The sequence below is a fragment of the Antennarius striatus genome, chromosome 16, assembly GCF_040054535.1.
Source record: "Antennarius striatus isolate MH-2024 chromosome 16, ASM4005453v1, whole genome shotgun sequence".
Classification (NCBI taxonomy): Eukaryota; Metazoa; Chordata; class Actinopteri; order Lophiiformes; family Antennariidae; genus Antennarius; species Antennarius striatus.
Window position 1 is genome coordinate 12,027,881 of NC_090791.1, and position 19,962 is coordinate 12,047,842.

Sequence of the window (19,962 nt, forward strand, 5' to 3'; positions counted from 1 at the left end):
AGTTATTTTTTTGAAAAAAAATATTGACATCTAACATTCCACAAAATAAATGCCTCAATCCGTCACACAGATTATGGGTGAAAAATATTTTCATATTTGACTTGGAAACAGAGGGCTTTAAAAAAACAAAACCAAACAACTTGGTGGGAACTTCCAAAGTAGTTTTATAGTTGAAAGTTAAAATGCTAACAAGAACAAAAATATCAAAATGGAAACAAAATGATTAATTGTAAAAAAAAAAACCCTATCAAAATCTGGCATGAAAAACTAAATTTTCCAAGAAAGTCTATTTAATCAGAAAGCCTTGACAGTCAAAGACATACCCAGTTGGGGGCTGGATTGTCAAATGGCATCCCACAGAGCGCCAAGCTAGCCCAGGCTGTGGAAAGGTAAGGTTAGAGAGAAGGCTATGAGATAAAGACCTGCTGCGTGTTTGCCTACATTATTACAGAATAGACTGAAAGTGTCAGGGATGTATTAATATAATGGCATACAGTCATTGTGGCCATCAATAGTGAAATAAAAGAATAACTACCATTTTCTAAAGGCTACCCGCAGTGAGAAGAGAAAGCCATTCAGACATTTCGGCGGGAGTACAGGGCGCTTGATGCTAGTCTACAACTATACAGCTGAAAATAAAAGAAAACTCCAATCCGGTTTTTTGTTTAAATGAAAGCTTGGCATGCCATAGAATAGATATCCCCCTTCTTCATCCAGCTTCCTGTGGTTTTTGAATTTCAAGCCTTTACTTTTCTATAAGAAAGCCCTACCACGGTAAAAATAATATTTGAAAAACGTCAGAAAAAAATGCAATAAGTTCACACAGCTTGACTTTTTTGGGTTAATTTAAGTCTACTCTTGTCTGCGTCATTGTTCTTATGGAAATAAAGTTTCCGGTAATAATTTAAATCAAAATTGCGCTCGGGCTAAATAGCTGTCCATCAAATTATTCACAAAAATATTGATACTATGTAAGTAAAAAGTATCTTTACCCACTGAGGTTTTCAAATCCCAGGAAACCATCAGCGGAAAAAACTCCAAAATGGTTGTCCGGCAGACGGCAGTGGGTCGGCAAGTGTGTGTGTGGACAAACACCGATCAGTGGAGACCTCCTACCTGACCATCCCGTTTTCTCCACTCCTGGGTGTGCTGTTGGTGCTGTTGCAAGGTGGCCCTGGCCTGTTTCTCCAGGCTGTTCACCTCCCGTTGGCGTTCCTGGACCAAGCTGTCCTTTTCCGCGCTGTGCTGCTGCAATTGCCACGTCCTCTCCTGTTCATGCTGTATGCGCTGCTCAGCCATCTGATTGGACAAGCAGGCAAAGAGAGACTTCATCAGCAACATACACTCAGAGCAAACCTGTCGTCATGACAACTTCCAGCGATCCACTCAACCTTTCTTCACCCCCATTCCATCTACCCCTCATCTCCACCTGGAACACCCATGCGTCTGACCACATTGGGGAAATTCGTAGGAAAGATGGGGGAAAAAAAGAACGAGAAAAGTTTATCCGCCTCCTAACATTGTCAGAGCACAACACAATGTGAGGTGTTTACATCTGGTTTCCTCCACCGCCCTCCCACCTCTCCTGACAATTGTACAGACCAATCCTCAATACCCAACTCCTCTCTCTCTTCAAATCTGTCCCCCTATTTTGCTATCGGCATACAAAAGAGCAGTTAGCTTGGGCTATCCCTTCAAGCTGGCAGGGGTTAGCCATCTGGCTGCAGTAACTACCAATGCCTCATGCTATGCTCCTGACAGCATGCGAAAATCGGCTTAGGCATTGACCATGTAGTCATTATTACCTCAAATCAGAAAAAAAACAAAAACTAGAGGGGCAGAAAGCAGAATTTGAGACAATGCTAAATGACTATTGATATTGAAGCTAGTAAGATTTCAGTCTCATTGGTGTTACAACAAAACACACAACATAATGGTGTAAGAATAACACATTTTAATGGAATTCTCCAACTTTTCAGTCTTAACCCTCCTGTCATCTGCAGTTCAGGACAAATGTGAATGAAATCACCTGCTGGGAAGTGAGTGTTGCAGCGGAGGTCCCAGCTTCAAGCTCTGTTCTGTTTCCACTCTCCCATGGCAGGGGTGGAGAAGGGGGTGGACAGCTGACCCCCACACCATCTTGCTGTGCTGCTCCAGCCAGCTGAGAAAGGACAGCGGGGGCCTGGGGCCCCATTCGTCTCCCTGCTTTGAAACTAATCCCCTTCACATAGTGCTTGACGGCACCCTACCTTGCCTGCCAGAGAAGTGGAGATACACATCCCCTATGCCCAACGCCAAGCTCCATCCATTACCCTAACGTTGGATGTTGCAAGCTATTAAGGGCAGGTGATGGAGGAGGGGTTATCTGCAGGAAGCCGGATTCCATCCCCATCAGAACACAAAAGGCACTTAATTCTGGCAGGCAAGCTTTGCTAAATGCCCTCAGAAGAAAGCAACTAAATTACAGCAGAATAAAAAATGTATTTTATCTCCGCAGCTCAGCTGATGACCGTCTGATGGCCGACACGCATCCAGTATACCCTCGGAGAAAGTTACATTGTTACAATACCATGGACAAACACTATAAGTAGAATGTCAGCATCATCTTCCACTTGCTTTCGCTAGAGATGCTGATGTTGTTGTACCAGAGACAGACATACTGTCACCATCTCCATTTTGCATTCAAGACAAAATGGATACAAACCAGATCCGTTGCCAGAGTATGTTGTCCCACATGGGGAGTCAGATTTATACAGCACACTGAGATAGTGCAGCAGATCGATAAGCAAGCGCTTGCTTTGAACACTCAGCAGGACATCAGGACACGCGGAAACAGAAACAGGGCAAGGACGCTGCAGCTTACTGTTCACTCCCGTTTAGTCTCGGGCCATGGTGGTTTAGCAGCAAAGAGTGGATCTGAAGCAAAATGAAAATAAAAATATGGGCAATATAGATCCATTATAAAAAGACAGCTAAAGAAAAAGATGGAGATGAGAGGAGATGACAGGAACAGACCCAGCATGAGCCTGGTTGTGACATCACATAAACGCCAGTGTGCAGCAGAGGATGCTGGGTGCTGGAGCTCTTAAAGGAGACCGACGTGATGTTTATGAGGATAGACTGAGCTGGTTATAGCACAGCTTGGTTCCGTAGAGACGAATAGGGTCAGTTGTTTCAACACAGCGTGACTCCGTCAGCCTTGGCTGCTTGTGTGTGTATTGCTCACACAATAAGACAGGACAGCAAAGAAGTGATGGTCTTATGGTCTTCTTTCACTTTGGCTTGGGGGGCGGAGGGGGGGTACAAGAACAGATGCCCTGACTGGCCTCAGCTGAGAACGATGGCATGAGTGGCCCTCACTGTATTGTTTGAAGATGTTGATTGACATTGTGATATACAGTAAGTATACATTAGTTTGCACAGTATCTAAACCACTTTCTTATTTATGTTCCCAATATAACATCTGAAGTGTGACACTGTTCGGATTTCCATACTCTCAAGGTTGTGATTTAACTTTTAATACATTACCCCAATGCCATGAAGAGAAATAAAGAGAACTTTGTCTGGACATAATGACGTCCGGCTTCCAGGAAGGTCAGCTGGAAAACAACTCCTTCATACACAGAACCCCTTTAAAGTCTGATTGAAGCTGCCATTGGGTGACTTCTATTGTGAGCATCTGAATGAACAAACTTGACCCATGCAATCTTGTGGCATCAATCTCTCTGAACAGAAGTACTTGCTATCATATTTGTGTGTGGAAACAAAGTTTACATGATGTAAAATGGCAGTAAATTGTGAATAATCACACATCTCCACGTGCATACGAACATATTTCTTCGACTTCTTTCTTTACTGTTTCTGTGTAGCAAATGTCAGCAGCGCTCATATCAACATCATCATAAAGACAGGCCCTTCATCTTTCTATGTTTTTATCTTCAAGACAAAAGCCTTCCTGATTTGCTGCTAACCTTGTGTAGTTGGCTTCAACTGTCAACTGCACCCCCACCCACTGTATTAGCAGATAATTGTCACTTGAATATTTTCTGAAACGCTTTTATTACACGTCTGTTTTCCAGATGAAATGGAATATGAGATTCCTCAGAACAATGCACTGAGGATGGCATTGATAAAATCTTCACAGTTAGCGGACTGTTACAGAGGGATGGAAATATCGTTAGGAGAGACATACAATCTGTTTTAAGAAAATAAAGTGTTTAAAAGGTTCTGTCTGTGCTCTGTGACAGATTGTCTTTACTGGAAGAGTTAAAAAGGTGAATGTCTCAATTTTTTTCCTTCCAAACACATGTGTGCGGAACATTTAAATGCATTTTGATATTATGAACATATTATAAATTCCATTTAAATCAATGAAAAGATATAAATGGAAAAGTATAAATCTTTTGTCAATAAATGCCTCTGCAATTACAAACAAAATGTTCAGCCACGGAGCAAATCAATAATTATAATAGAGAGCCCTTTCTGTCCTTGAGAATAACACTAATGTTACATTCTATGCAATCTTAAAAAAAATTAGACACAGTGTAAATGCCACTTGGGCCTGAAATTAGTGTAAAAATGAATAAAATCTTTTGGGTTTGATGCTAGCTTGGTGGCTGCAAATCATGCTGTGGGTACAGATTGGAAAAAGAGATGTTTTTTCAGTGACGCAAACGCCAAGTACAGGAAGAATTAAATAAATTTAGAATTTTGTTTTTAATGGAAAGAAGGGATATGTGAGTGCTAATCTTGTATTACATGGCTCAAATATCTGCCATGTTCAACATATTGAACCCCATTGAACCCCATTGTGTAAGAATAAAGATCCCACTCACAGGACATGAGGTTGGTTCCCTGCCTCATATACCTGTAGTCAAACTGGCCGGCAGCGATCGAATCTGTTTCCTTGATTTAATTGAATCTGTTGTCCTATAAGAAATGTCTTCCAATTAATAAATCAGATTTTTTCTAGACTCTCAATCAAAGAAGACTAAGATCAGTTGATCATGAGGACAGTGTATCTGTTATACAGATTGCATTACTGTAATTTTCAATTGGCAACATTTAGGAAATGTAATGTGCTGCATTCCAATCTAAAGTGTGTCAGTTATCATGAGAGATTAATCATATGGAACAGATGAGAAATAATATTACGAATATTCCAAATGGATGACATGTATTCCAAGTATTCACTGATAATAAAAGGATAACAATGTGATGATGATGATGAATGAGGCAAGAGAGGCTTTCCAATGGCAACATCAGGAACATAATAATAATAGGAAATAAATTACAGTACCTACGTGCAGATAGAGGTAGACAGGTACACATTAAGAAACAAACTAATACAGACCTGTTGCTCATATTTCTGTCTGAGTTCATCAAGTTGCTGTAAGAATTCTTTGGCCTGGTTCTCCCTGAGGGACTTGGAGCGGATCAGATCCTCCTCTACCTTCTCCATCTGGAAGCACAAGGATATAAAAAAGTTTAATATTACTTTGATTGACAGTCAAATATGTATGTTATTAAATATTTGAGTAAAAACACTGGGACCGGGTTTACTATCTGGAACACTTCAACCACACATAATCTCCTACTTAAAATGTGATATTACAGAAGATTTCTTTCTGCTTTTTTCATTGGACTAGTTGATGAATAGATAAGTACACAAAATCTGATTCATGCATGATTTGACACATAACACCACACATCTGCAGCATAGTGATGCTTCTGTTACATTTTTCTTTTAATGTCAAGTTAATGAACTGCCATAGGGGAAAAAAAACATTCTTAACATCATATGCAATAGAAATAATATTGTTCTAGCAGTACCTCAATATATTAATTTATTAATCAAAGCACCGTAGTGTAATTAATTTTGAATGTGTAATATCTGTAGATCATCAATATTCAAATTAGCTAGAAAATCAGTTCAGGCTGTGGACTCAGATATACAGTATACCGACATATAAAATGTAGCTATAAACAAGGAAGGTGCTGCTTCTTGAAACTTCTGTGTTTTTCGACCCAAAAATGGATCTGAAAATATTCGAGCTATTTATTTAACTCAGCTTCATTTAATCCCAACACTTTTCATATTTTCTACCGAGGTGATGAAATTCCAAACAATTGGAAATGTGATTTGCAGAATTCCTCTGTATACAGGCTATGTCGTGTGTAACGTTGTAGCATGAAAATGCTAAACGTCTTTTGATTAATCCCTTTAAAATGGTGAAGCCTGCTTTGAACTACGCACGCAACAGAGATTAGATTTTTTTTGGGAACCAAAATAGGGCAGACTCTTTCCTTTAAGTGTCATCTAAGTGGGCTGCTGATTTTTAAATGAGAGAAAGACACAGAGAGAAGAGAGTGATGCAGATAATCCATTTAGATATAACACCATCTGCAGACACAGAGAGAGGAGATGATGAGAGGAAAGATGGAAGGATGAAAACGGGAGTTAAGAAACTTCTTTTGAAGTACTTTCTGCAACATTAAAGCCTTAGCAAGAGAAGGTGATGGAACGATGAAAAAGTGGGGTAGGGAGTGAGAAAGAGCGAGAGGATGACATGGCTGCAGAAGAGACGGCTCCCTCCCTCCTGTGGCTTTGATGTGGGCTGAGGATAAAGTCAGATTGGAGATTGGGATGCCGGGGGCTCATTGGGAAAGAGGGAACAAGCATGAGACAGAGGGATGATGACAGGAGGAAGGAGCAAGGGGGAAGAAGGGGAAAAAAATACAAAAACTACAGGCATTTTTTAGAAGCATGAAGAAAAGATGACATGATTTCACATCCACTCAACCAACACATGTAGCCTTGAATTCAAGATACGGGGATGTAGAAAGTAAAGCAAAGGTTTCTGTCTGTTTGTATGGAAATTGAACAACAATCGTTGTTGTGCTCAAAGTGCAAATCTCAAAACATAAGAGTCTAGGAAATTTGTTTTTAGTTTTCTGAAAGTCTTTGAGCACCTGTGAGTGTTTTTCAAAGAAACGGCAAGCCATGCCTCCATATTTTGGGTGTCTTTTTAAGGGTCCTGATGCAAAAGCTGCATATTTTATCTCTTTTTCTCAACACAACATACGTTTAACATTCTGTCTGGGGTTGTGCAGGTTGCTTTGTGTGCCCACAAACATTCATGCACAAATTTGTCTCCTCACTAAACTGACTAACCAAATTAATCAGCAACTAAAACCTGCAAATCTGCAGCCATTTAAAAGATGCAAGACTAAATTCAGTGCTGTCAGTGCTGCAGACAACTAGGATAGACAAAAATGCCTATAGCAAACAGACTTGTGAAACAGTATCAGAAGTTTTACAACTTAGCATGAACTGATAGGAGAACTGTCCAAATGAAAAGCAGCCCACGCTGTGTGAAGCACAGATTGTTAGGTTGGCCTGATGGACTAATTATTTTGGCTGCTTATGAGAATGATGTGCCTGTTCTCCATCGAAACTCAACTGTCCCAAGTCACACCCACTGAGAAAAGTCAGGTCAACATGTGGAATAGAGTATGTTAATCATTCATTTATTTGGAAAATCACATTTTTAAATGTTGCCTAGGGATTGCAACGTTCTCGGTTCCTGCTTATAGACTTTTCAGGATAAGAACAGCATAGGAGAAGGAAGAGGAGGTGGTGATGGAGAGGGAGTTAGGGAGAGAGGAAGATGTGTAGAGAAATTTTGAAGCTGCTGGAGGGAGTCTTGTTGCATGTGTTGTCAGGATGTATCTCACTGTGACCACCGTGTACGTGTGTGTGTGTTTGTATGTTTCTCCAACTGAATTTCTCTTTATGGTTAAGAAAATGTATTGGATGATAAAGGAACATGTGTGTTTGATAGACCTCAGGCCTAAGTGAACAGTGCTTCCTGTTTGTATTGAATGTGTAATGTTTTTGTACTTTTATGAACATTTATGTAATAAGTAGTGTACCTGGACTTTCATATCAGCATATGTTTTCTCAGAGCTGAGCTCCACCTGTTTCTTGAACTGCTCCAGTGCCATGTCTGCCTGCTGGATCTGCTGCCTTTGGCTCTCCCTGGCTCTGTCCAGTTGGCTCTCCATCTCCCTTGGGTGAGAGGAAGGAAGAGAAAGAGATGTATCTGAAGTAAAAAAAAATAGTACTGCAGATTGGACAATGCTACACTGTACTGTAAATGGTATTACAAAGTGCTTTCAAGGAGGAAGAAAGAAAGAAGAAAGTATACGTACATGATACACATCCAAATATTTCTGTGAGTTTGATGAAAAGTGGAGTGATAGCACATTAACGTGGCAAATCCATCAACCCACAAGTTATCCGGTGTGTATCTGTCGATGTACAGGTACATTCCCGCTATTCCTGGAAAATGTCAGGTCACATTGTGCCTACAGTCTGAGCGGATTGACAGGCACACTAAGAAGGGACAGCTTCATACTGAGTGCTGTCAGCCTCCACCCGGGAGGCCTAGCCACAACATCATATACAGAAATACCAAGCAGCTGTCAAGCCTAACACTGACAGTGTGTGGAGACAGGAGTGAGTTGGAGTGGATGGAAGGAGCATGAAGACAGATATGCAAACGAAGGAGGAAAACGAAGGAGTTATTTTTGTAAACCATCTGAGAATTTGCATTTGAAATTTACAGTCATAGTGATTATGCCAATGTGCTGTACCAGCGAGCATAAAAATGTAAGATACAATCTAACTTCATCATTCTGTCATGAATGTTTACTGTGTTGAAATTTTTAGTTCCACATGAATTCTAGTTTAAAATGCTTCTATCGCATGTCCATGCCTACAACCTGTCTATATAGGAATGTCTGGATAAATGTTTGTACATTCTCTACAAAAATACAATGATTATGTTCTAATAACATGATGTGTTATATGAAATATATCTAAACAGGAGACATTCCATGCTGGGAGCTACACTGAATACAACTAAAAATATAAACAGATTGTTTCATACTAGTCCGGACCTAATAGATTACACAAAAAGCCTTTAAAGCAGGATGAACTTTTTCACTGCAGTCCCCACTAGTCATGTGTGCTGTATGATAATAATGCCAATGGGTGGTCCCCACTGAAGACAGTGAATGAAGAGAAAAAACTATAACACATATTCTCACAGAATATTCAAGCAACAATAAAACTGTGGACTTCCAGCTCCACAGAACAGCCCCAAAATTCTTGCAAGACCATTCTTCTATTAATGCACAACAATGACAATGTGAGGGGCAAAACATATTAATGTGATGTGTGACTGGTATAAAATATACTGGTGTGATGTTGTTGTTGGTGTCTATATGTGTGTGTTGCTTTTGTCCTAATTGACGCTGTGGGGATGATTTTACATTTGGGCTGACAAGCAGGAAGAAGAAATATTCTGTTTCAGTGGTTGAGTGTTTAAACTAGTTAGACGAAGTTATTAGAAAATAACACAGGCTTAACACATCTTATCTAAAAAATCCAAACTGTCTGTTATTTTCTTTTCGACAGTCCTTCATCTGATCAACTTCACATTTGCTGAGGACCCACAGAAGTACAGTGACAAGTTTCAAACCCTTTGGATGAGTAGTTCCTGAGAAAACTGAGACACTCCCCTGCACAGCTAAAAAATTCCCCAAATCGCCCGAGGTAATTCACATTTCAACATTTATGTTTTATTTAATGTATGTTCAATATTGGACCAGGATTGGATCCCACACTGTTCGTGATGTCACAAGTCATGGTGGGTCTGCTTTGTGATTGGTTTGACGGTTGAGATGAATGCTCTGTATTTTCAAATGTCTGTCTTAGTCTGAGGATGTAAGAAACAGAAAGAGACTGATACACCTGAGTAACACTTAAATAAATGAATAAGAAGCCATTGTGTCACTGATGGAAGATGTTAGAAGCGCAGCAAAAATTCAGAGATTTAAACACATGACTCTCTTTTAAATGTGGAACGTTAAGATTTTTAATAAACAAGAATGAGCATGTCTGTTGCTAATCTAGTCTTAAAACTTTGAAAGAGAAAATAGAAGTGTAGTCCAGGAAAAAAAAAATATTAAAATTAGAAAATAGAAAGATAACAGAACAGTATGAATTTTTTTCAATATTATATCATTATATTACATATTTAGAGGCAATTGTAAACCCACCTGTCATTCAGTAATAATTCAAGAACACTAAGACTTTTGTTGTCCAGGCATTCTGAGGATAATGGTTACAGGATCATCTCCATTGACAAAATTGACATTTTACTCATTTCATTATTCCTTTTTGGGACCAAAACTTGATCAAATATGAACAACAAACTAGGGGTCTATATGATGATGCTTTTAATCAATGCTAAAAAAAATGGTGACAGAAGGAAAAGAAAACATTAATGCAACAGGTAACTCCAAACTTTCTGTTCTGTGTATCTCTGGAAAAAGCTGTAGTCATTACTGACACACACACATTCATAAAGTTTCCATTTTTATCAAGTGATCTATCACTTCCCATTACCCAAGCCCAAGCAGCCACTCTGAGGAAATGTTAACAGAGTACGACGAAAGAAAAGAAATCCAGCAAAAAGACAGAGGAGATAAAAACAGCAAAAAGAAAAAAAGAAAAAGAAATAAAAAGCAAAATCAGAGGATTGAAACAGGAATTTGCAAGTTTTCTCTCCCCTTTATAGTGATCTCTTTGTAATTTTGGTCTCTCTGAAGTTGGACATCAAACGTAGAAGGAATTGTTTTTTTTTCCCCTCCCAATTTTATGTACTCTCTAATTATTAATTAGTCGTTGCATGACTGGCTTCCGGGCTCAGACAGACACAAAGGATATGTTGAGACTCAGATGGAAAAAAGAATGACAGACTTAAACAGAGAGGAGGCTGGAAAAAAAGGATGACACAGAAATAGCAAGTTTTTTAAACTTCCAAGGCAGAGCAGAGATGAATTGGGTGTGTGTCTCACTTGAGAATGTGTGCATGTGCTTGTACATAGGCCTTTGTTCCCGAGCCACAGTTTCAAAGTCTGCTGGAGGAAAGCTGTACTATTAAGTTGGAGCTGGCTGCTGGGCCTATACCTCCGAGGATATGTTAAAAAAAAGTCAGTGCAGCTAACTTTAAGTGTTTGACAGACTGAAACGTATTGGAGAGAGCAGGTGAACACATAGCAGCTTTGGCATGTCCTAGGAAAATTACTGTGCATTTTGAAAAGTATTTCATCTACGTAGGTGGTCAGTAGAGGGACAGACAGCATGTCACAATCAATAAAACAGCAATGAGGGTGAGATGAGAGGACAGAGGGAAAAAAAATGATCAGGGAGGCCTAGCGGAGCAAATCAAAAGAGGGTAAGGAAGGAAAGGGGTGCCAGCACCAGGGCGGCCCGTTGGCTTTAAATGGATCTCTGGTCAGTAAAGTGGAAGGAGAGGAGGCTCAAATTAAAGATGTGCCTTTTCTAAAAAGGAAGTCTATCCTAAATGACTGTTTATAGGGGAGGAAGACAGGGTGGCAAGGAGAAAGGAGTGTTTGTGCAAGAAATGGTGAAACGGACTGGCAGACAGGAGGGGTGCTGGGATGTCAACATTCCTCGGACTGCCCAAACCGCATGATGCCACATGCCGCCTATGCATGTTGGACATACAGACAGACACAAGGAGCCTTCTTTGCATTAATATTTACACAGAAGCACAGTCAAGACAGGAGTACACATTAAACAAACGTACACAGAGCCAATTGTAATTGCTTATGCAAATATTCGTTTCATGTAAGCAGAGTATTTAAGAATTGTGCAGGCTTGAAAGTGGGTGGAGCAGTGCAAAGCTTGATAAACAGACCAGAATGCAGGCTTGCATCTGGATGCCTCTGGTCTCTAGTATAAAAAGACATTGAGCGAGGAAGAGAGGAGAGAGAGAGAGAGAGGAGAGAGAGAGAGAGTGAGAGACAGAGTGCACATGGGATGTGTGTGAGAGTGCATGTGCCCGTGCATCTGCGTCTGTGAGCTCATCCAAATGGAATGATAACGAATCCACAGACACATCAAAGGGGCTTGGAGAAAAAAAAGAGAGTAAAATGCAAAACTGGAATATTCAGCGCCCTCTGAACAAAAAAATAAAACAGGCTTGGTTTTCATCTGCATCCCCAGAGAGAGAACTGGAGAGACAGAAAGAGAAATAAAATAAAGACAGAAACCACAAATATCTGAATACAAAGGAGAGACCGCGAAGGGCAAGAACATATTAAAGAGTGGTGTACAAAGATTCCAGAGGGGAGCAGAAAACAGTTTCTGCTTAATGGCTTTAAAACTGCTGTCAGAGGTCGACTGTTTACAAAAATTTTCACACCAGGATGTGATAGAAAATGGCCACATACTGTATGTGAAACACAGTGGCATCAACACAAACCTTTTAGTCTTAACTTCCTGGTATTTTATTTATCTCTTTCAATAATTGCACCAGCTTGATAGATTTAAAATGGACTATTATTAGCAAGCTAATTTGATATTTAAATAATTGCTGCATTTCTGAGAAAACATAGTAAAGTTTCACTGGTCACGTGGTAGAAAATGTGAATATTTCCTGCTGTCCTTAGTCCTAATGAGAGCAAAGCTGAAGATTTCTGGTTTTTGAACTGCATCGTGTTAAACTTTTGGTAACTGAGGTGGTCACACTTCACTACTTTCTGCCTTTCTTGAACCAAAGTATTAATTGGTAATGAAAATGAAAAGATAAGAGCTGTATTAGCTGCAGATCATTGGGCACTGCAGAGGAGAAGAAAGTTGCTGTGGCAGATGACATTTCAATTCATGTCTACATATGATCTCCTTTGAAGCTTTTGCACTCCCATCATCACTGGGGATGAAACCAGTGACTTTCCTTCTCACTAGTTAGAGTGTCAAAGCCAACTTAACACCACACGGAGAGAGAACAGGATTAAGAGGAATCTGGTGCAGTGCAGGCTAACAGTACCTCTACGTGGGTGGATCAACATGGGAGAGACAGAAAAAAATATAAAGCACAAAATGGTTCTGAGATCAATTATTAAATATTGCTATAAATCTTTTTTTTCTTCAGTAAAGTTCATAGTTTGATGGATGTTATTTATTCTTTGTATACAAGAGCACAGAAACACTAAATGCACAGAGGGTGTGATATAAAAAATGTTAAGAGATGAAGAACAGAATTTACTCAACACATGATACTGAAGTGGGTTCTGTTGCTTTTGAGGTGCTTTTAGATTCTATTTGCCTTTAAGAATGGAAACAACAGCATAATGTTCTAAATCAATGAGGCACGAGTCCCTCAAGTAAAACGTACTGTGTTTACATGCCGCAAACACTCTGCAATGGAAAGTGAAGCTGAAATAAAACAATGAAAGCCCTAAAGACCATCTAATGATTGAATTACTTCAGTGGATGAATTCACTTATGCCTGCCTTGGTAATAATTCATACTGTCAGTGCACATTTGTAAATGAGCTAGCGTAATGTGAGAAAGTCAAATGTTATTATGAGTGATAATCACGTAGGCAGGGCAAGACATTTAATAAGAGTGGTATAAAAATATCACAAAAATATCAGTCAGGGACACATTACATTATGAGATGATGCTACAAAAATCAGATTTAAAGATAGCTAATTGCTTTGTTTTTTCAGAAAGGAACTTGTCTTTCTCTTCTTGAGCATCTGTGTCAATCAGAAGCATCTAGGCACTCTCTGCCTAGATGTGCTGCATTAGAAATTCCCACAATGATAACAGATACTAAGCTTAGCACTATACCCCTATTAACTTTGAGCCCTACTAATACAGATTCTCTGGGTTTTATAGTGAGGTAACATTTATGCCTGCATGTCTGATTATAAAAGGTACATTTCAATGTTGTTTGATGACGTAATGGGATGATACATGCTAAGAGACTCTGATTATAGAGCTTCATACAATGTCCCTGTGGTCAGTTCTGTGATATTGAACTGGTACTTAACCCATATTCATCCTATCATTTCAGTTGAGTTGCCACAGGAGTAAAATATTGAGCCCTGGTGAGGTTCTTAATATTCAGGATCCATACCTCCACCTGCTCTGTATGCTCATCACTCACTGGTTGCCCGTAATCCCTCTATGGACCACCAGCCCTGTTTCACTCATCCCCTACTGCAAACATGCAAAACAACTTACAAGGATACACTGGCTGCATCCCATAAGTTTAAGAGTAGAGGGGTCACTACCGCATTGAAGCAGTCAGTACATATTGATAGAGAAACCATGACACAGCACTGTTTTCATGATTGGTGAGCGGTAGTCTCAGCAGCAGCTTGGTTTGTATTGTGGGAAAAAAAGGAATTGGACAAATAGTAAAAAATCCGGAGAGTTAGAATTTCTTTGAGCGGGTAGTGGGGGGTAAAGAATCAGTTCTACACGCCCCATACATGAAAGCATAGACAGGTTTGGACAGGTACTCTCACAGCTCATGTGCAAGCCTCTCATGAAAGGACACACACTTTCCCTCCAGCTCCCATTCCAAACGGCACAAACGGACCCAGTGAGGATAACTTACAGTCAGATACGCAACAACTCCGCTCTAAAATCTCAACAATCATGTGGCTTTGGTAAAACCAGCTGGGTGCTAAACGACAGGAAGGAGGACTGCAAAAAAATGATCGTGGACAAATAGACCAGCTGTTTATCTTTTACCCTTCTTGAAACTCTCATGCAATTTGTCTGTTGTTGCTTGGCAGTCATTGGTGAAACAGGAGGCAAGTTGTTCCCCAGATGACTCCCCCACCCCTCCTCTCACTGATGCATCTCTCCATCTCAATACTAATACCCTGAAATGATTTGAGGCACAAGAGGATGAAAGAAAGGAGAAAGCTGCTCTTTGTTAAGCTGTAGTTATTTATGTTGCTGTTGATGCTATAGAATTCAGATGTTTATGGCAATACTTATTTGTACGATAGGATGGAGCAATTTGTCATTGTATTGAAAAGAAAGAATATATCTATAGACAAACGGCATGTCTGCTACACATGAACAACTGGGATGTTGGTGTAGAATGTCCTCATTCACGCAGGTCATGGTAACCCTTGAGCTTGAACAGAAGGACTGTTTTGGGTTAGGGTGAAGAAGCCAATAACGTAACAACAGCCGATACTGTAATAACAATAAAAGTACCCGTTTTTTAATTGTAATAGACAAATAACATAACCAAAGTCCTGAACTGATAACGTAATACCGTTTGCTAATAAGGTGAAAATTAAAGTAATAAATTATTACGTGATAGGCAAAAGTTATTTTATCGGTTCGGGACTTTTATTACATTATTGGCCTATTACATTTTTAAAAAAAGCAAATTTATTATTGGCTGTCACAGGGTTAGACAGAAGTCTTCAGCCTTGAAGGATTACTTATATTTATGTATTTGCTGTCCTCTCCTTGCATCATTTTCACAAGACCTTCCCACCATATTCCCAGGATGAACACTGATGTTGAGCCTGAAAACAAAAGTCCATTTGCTTCAGATTCAACTTTCAACAAGGCAGTCACAAACTGCAACATCCTGCGACATCCCTGAATTCAAAGCACTGGCTTCAAAGATCAAAGCTAGTGCTTTGACCTACTGTCATTGATCAAAGCACTAGCTTTGATTTATGGCCGTACTATCACTGGCCTTCTTCCTCATCTTTCTATCTTATCCGGTTTCTGAGTGTACAAAAGTTGAAATTTTGACGTTGACCCAGTTTTCTCAAGGTCAAGATCATCATCTCATTTTCATCCCCTTTGCCGCCCGAGTAATGTGCTTTTTGTTTCATCTTTCTATCTGTAATGGTTGAGAAGATATTTGGCGGACTAACTGATGGACGGACACACAAACACTGACAATTACAACACGATCCCCTTTGCGGATTCAAAAACCTGTACATGGAAGGCACCCTGAACAGCTCCTCTTGTTTAATTTTGTGATCTATTCACCATCTTTACACACACACACACACACACACACACACACACACACACACACACACACACACGCACACACGCACACACACACCTTGTGTACAGTCTCGCTTTGACTTTGAAGTTCTTTTGGATCACATTTAGCAGGTAACAGACATCACACTACTCACTGATATGTGTAAGTGCATGTGTGTTTGTGTGTGCGCGCGCGCGTGTGTGTGTGTGTGTGTGTGTGTGTGTGTATCTTGAGTAGTTAATTAGCAAATAGCCTGATGGGCAACTGTTTCTCAGTGTTTAACAATAAACGAGGAAATGGCTGGCACCTTACTGAAACTAACACAAGGATAATTTATTCAGAAACGGATCCGTCTGCTGCTTTTAAGCTCGTCCTCTGCAGCTGGGCTGACAATGATGAGCACAAACAATAAGCCGGCACTTTGTCCCACTGCAATCTCAACACTGAACATTAAAAACTGCTACACAGCTACATTTGAAGTCATGTTGCTTCAAACAAGGAAACGCAACGAAACCGCAAAAATAACAGTGTTCAAAAATAAATTTCATCTTTGATTGACACATAAAAAGATTGTTTTCAGGACATTTAATAATGATGACTTCATTATTAAAGCACCGTTTGGAAAAAAAGTGCTCCAAAGAATTAAAAAAAAGAAAAGAAATAAAAATAAAACCAACTTAAAAATCTGAACAAAATACAGATAATTTGAAAGCTTAGAAAAAAAATACCAGCAGTTAAGAAAAAGTAATTAAAAGTGAGTGCATGTTTTTGGAGGTGGGAGGAAGCTGGAGAACCGGGAAAAAAACCCACTCAGAGACGGAAAGAACATGCAAACCCCGCACAAAGTGGGACTCGAACCTGGAACCACCTTGCTGACCGGCGATAGCACTACCCACTGCACCGTCCTGTTCAATACACGTTGTATTTTAATGTACTTAACAATTCTATTTGAATTCTACTTTTGATTTTGCAGCTTGCTTGTTACAAAATAATGTGGTCCAGTATGGGATTAATTACCAGTGGAATGTACTGCCTGGCTGCAGTGTGTTCAAGTTTAGGTTGTCTGCAGTGTCCAACAGGCATGAAGTTCTGAAACTTCATTACAGTTTCCTGGCTCTCTACAAAGGATCTGAGAGTTCAGAGGTTTGTTTGCTAAATTAAAACTTTAAATTAGATCGAAATTCATCCATTATTCCTTCACTCCTCATTCATACTTGGTGATGGTAAGTTACGTGTGTAGCCACAGCTGCCCTAGGGCAGACTGACGGAGGCGTCTACAGCGCAGATTGGCAGCGCAGAATCACTGCGTTTTTGTTGATAGTCCCGTCTTTGTTCTTCTTATAAATAAACTTTCCACCCAAAGGTCTGAGTGGGCTTGCCTCGCTCTCCTGTGTCACGTCCATCTCTGTCCTCAATCACCCTGCTTTTGACTAGTGGCACAGGGACGAAGTGACATCACTGCAGCCTACGGGTCCCTCAATGAGCCAAACTTAAAATGCTTGCGCATTGACTTGCCACTCACGATTAATTGCGTTAATTTTTATAGCGCGTTAATTTGCAGCGTAATTAATTAATCGCGTTAAAGTGACAGCCCTAGCCTAAACTTTTCTAAGCCTATTAAAATACACAGCTAAGTGAACATGGCTCAAGCTACTGGCTTTGGATGCCGGCTATGTGAATGGTTAAGTGGGTGGTGTATCCAAAATGAGCTGTTGTTTTTTTTTTGCAGCATGTGTCCAATATAAAGCACAGGATAAAATTTACAGAATAAAAGCCACAACATAATACCAATTATAGTATTTTTGGAGACTGTGTACTCTCTCACTACTAAATGAAAACATTTTGTAAATTCAAATAAAAATTTATGGTGACGCTCAAATTTGAGGCTTCAAATACTTTTTTGTTGTTGTTACTTCTGTCTTTGTACCTGAGAGTCTCTTCCAGTTTGGCTATCTTCCTCTTGGCCTCTGTTCTCTCTTTCTCTGCTTCACTATGGATTGTGAAAACCTGAGGGAGAGGGTGAGAACAGGAGAGAGAAAGAGGTGTAAGTGAGTGCAACAGCAGGCACCATCAAGCATCACTCAGCAAAGCTGTCCTGCCTGTGAACTCGTGCATCTGGTGCATCTCTTCTCTCTACCACCCCATCGGTTGTACTGTCAGAGCCTATCTTCCTGTACAGAGGGCCTCTCATTCCGGATCTATGGCAGCCATATGGGCCCTTCTTTTATCCAAATAGCATACCCTGGCCTCCTTCAAGAATTTTATTTAGTTCTTATAAGGAATGGAATGAGGATCTTTTAAGGGGAAGCAAAATAGAAAATGAACAAACAGTTCCTTTTTCAGCGTTTTTGTCTTGTATCACCTTGCAGAAGGACGTTTTTCAGTAAAATAAGCCTGTGCCAGCCTGCCACCAGTGTACATATTATGACTGATGCACTTTCAAGCTAACCCAGCTGCAGCAGGTCTTAAAAACCTGGACTGGTCTGGTCTGGATCAGGTCATTAACAATGTCCGCCACGCTTTAGGATTTACAGCTGCTCAACGGCTTTGAAGGGTCTCTTAAAAGCAAAGATCAGAGTAAAAGGGGCAAATACAGTAAGTGTATGCCCAGGCACACTGGCAAAAAAATTGTCCCCTTTGAATTCCCTGTTCCTCAAAGTGACTGTACGAGTTGATTTGTGCTTGCTTAAAACTGTCCTATAGAGTTTCTATGCTTGATTATAATCCCTATTGCTTTTATGTACAGTCCTACTTGTACCTGCTAATTACATCTTAGATTCTAAGAGAGCAGAGAATAAAAGTAAGGGCAACCAGAAGGAGCCTACGACTCCAGGCTTTCACATCTACTTGATAGTAAGAACTTTGTCCACAGCAGTTTTAAAGATGCAGCAGAAGCTAAATGGATCACTTTTGCGGAAGGAAAACTGGTCTACACCACCTTTCTATCGCAGCTGATCTGTAGTTCCTCTTTTTCCTGCTGAAACTTTATCCCCTGATCCTGAAAAGAAGTGGAGATCACACAACCTCTGTAATTTTACACATGTTCATAGATGGTATTCAAAAAGTAACAAATAAAGGAATGCACCTATCAACCATCACTCAAACCATACCCTGATTTGCTGGTGTCTTCGATGATCGCTGTCCAGCAGCTGCTGCTTGAGATGAGCTACAGTTTTCTCTAAGTCATCTATCACCTCAGAAGCCTGCAAGAATTAACATAAAAGGAGAAATATGAAGGTAGATTTGGTGCAATGTTGTATTTTACGTGACTAAAAAGTGAACTTATTTCATAGGCTGGTATGACTAGCCATGTAGGGTGTAATGTGCACCTTAGCAGCTGACAGAGAATGCTCTTGATGCAAGTGGCTCATGTCTGTCTCATGTTTGGCCATCAACTTCTGTACGATCTGCTCATGCTGCTCACTCTGCTGCTTCTTCTCCGTCTGCAGAATCTTGAATCTGTTCACAGGTGAGAAGTGTGACAAGACAGTCAATACTCACACCAACGCCTTTATATATTTCCAATACAAGACAGATTTTGACAACCTGGATATGCAGACTATCCCTTTTTTCAAAACACTTTTTCCTCCTTTATTGCTAACTACATTACGCACTGTTTGTTGGCCTCCTGCAGTTCCAGGCTGATGGATGCAATTTGGATCTCCAGCTGGGCCTTCTCCTGTGTCACCTTCTGACGCAGTGCATTGCCCTTCTCCACCTCTACCAACTGCTGCTTCCCTCGCAGCTCCAGCTCGCGCCTCATTTGCTCCTGAACCACAAGCATACAGCAGAAACCACTAAAACAAACAGCTTGAACCACTAAAGCCACCATTCTGAGAGAAATGTCATGGGTCAAAGCATGTGGTCCCATAGAGAGGTCACATGCTGAAGAGGTTGCTCATAAGAAAGAATGGAATTTCACATTTTGACACATTTCGACTTCATCTTTGATCTTGTAACTTAGAAATTCTACATAATATAATTATGTTTTATTTACATATTAGGATATACTGCATGCTAATCATGACTACATGAATTA

General features: G+C 40.1%; 1 protein-coding gene across 3 annotated transcripts in view; it reads right to left on the bottom strand.

Annotated features, from left to right (window-relative positions):
- cep112 (centrosomal protein 112) overlaps window positions 1-19,962 on the bottom strand; it is a 91,128-nt gene that overhangs the window by 44,737 nt on the left and 26,429 nt on the right. For 2 of the 3 annotated variants that reach the window (XM_068337778.1, XM_068337776.1), the window contains 8 exons: window positions 19,538-19,692; window positions 19,253-19,382; window positions 19,034-19,126; window positions 18,862-18,921; window positions 17,851-17,930; window positions 7,936-8,071; window positions 5,354-5,461; window positions 1,117-1,299 (listed from right to left, as the gene is read on the bottom strand). In XM_068337778.1, the coding sequence (XP_068193879.1) occupies window positions 1,117-1,299; window positions 5,354-5,461; window positions 7,936-8,071; window positions 17,851-17,930; window positions 18,862-18,921; window positions 19,034-19,126; window positions 19,253-19,382; window positions 19,538-19,692 (945 nt within the window). The remainder of the gene's footprint in view (window positions 1-1,116; window positions 1,300-5,353; window positions 5,462-7,935; window positions 8,072-17,850; window positions 17,931-18,861; window positions 18,922-19,033; window positions 19,127-19,252; window positions 19,383-19,537; window positions 19,693-19,962) is intronic. The other variant, XM_068337777.1, reaches the window with a different exon arrangement.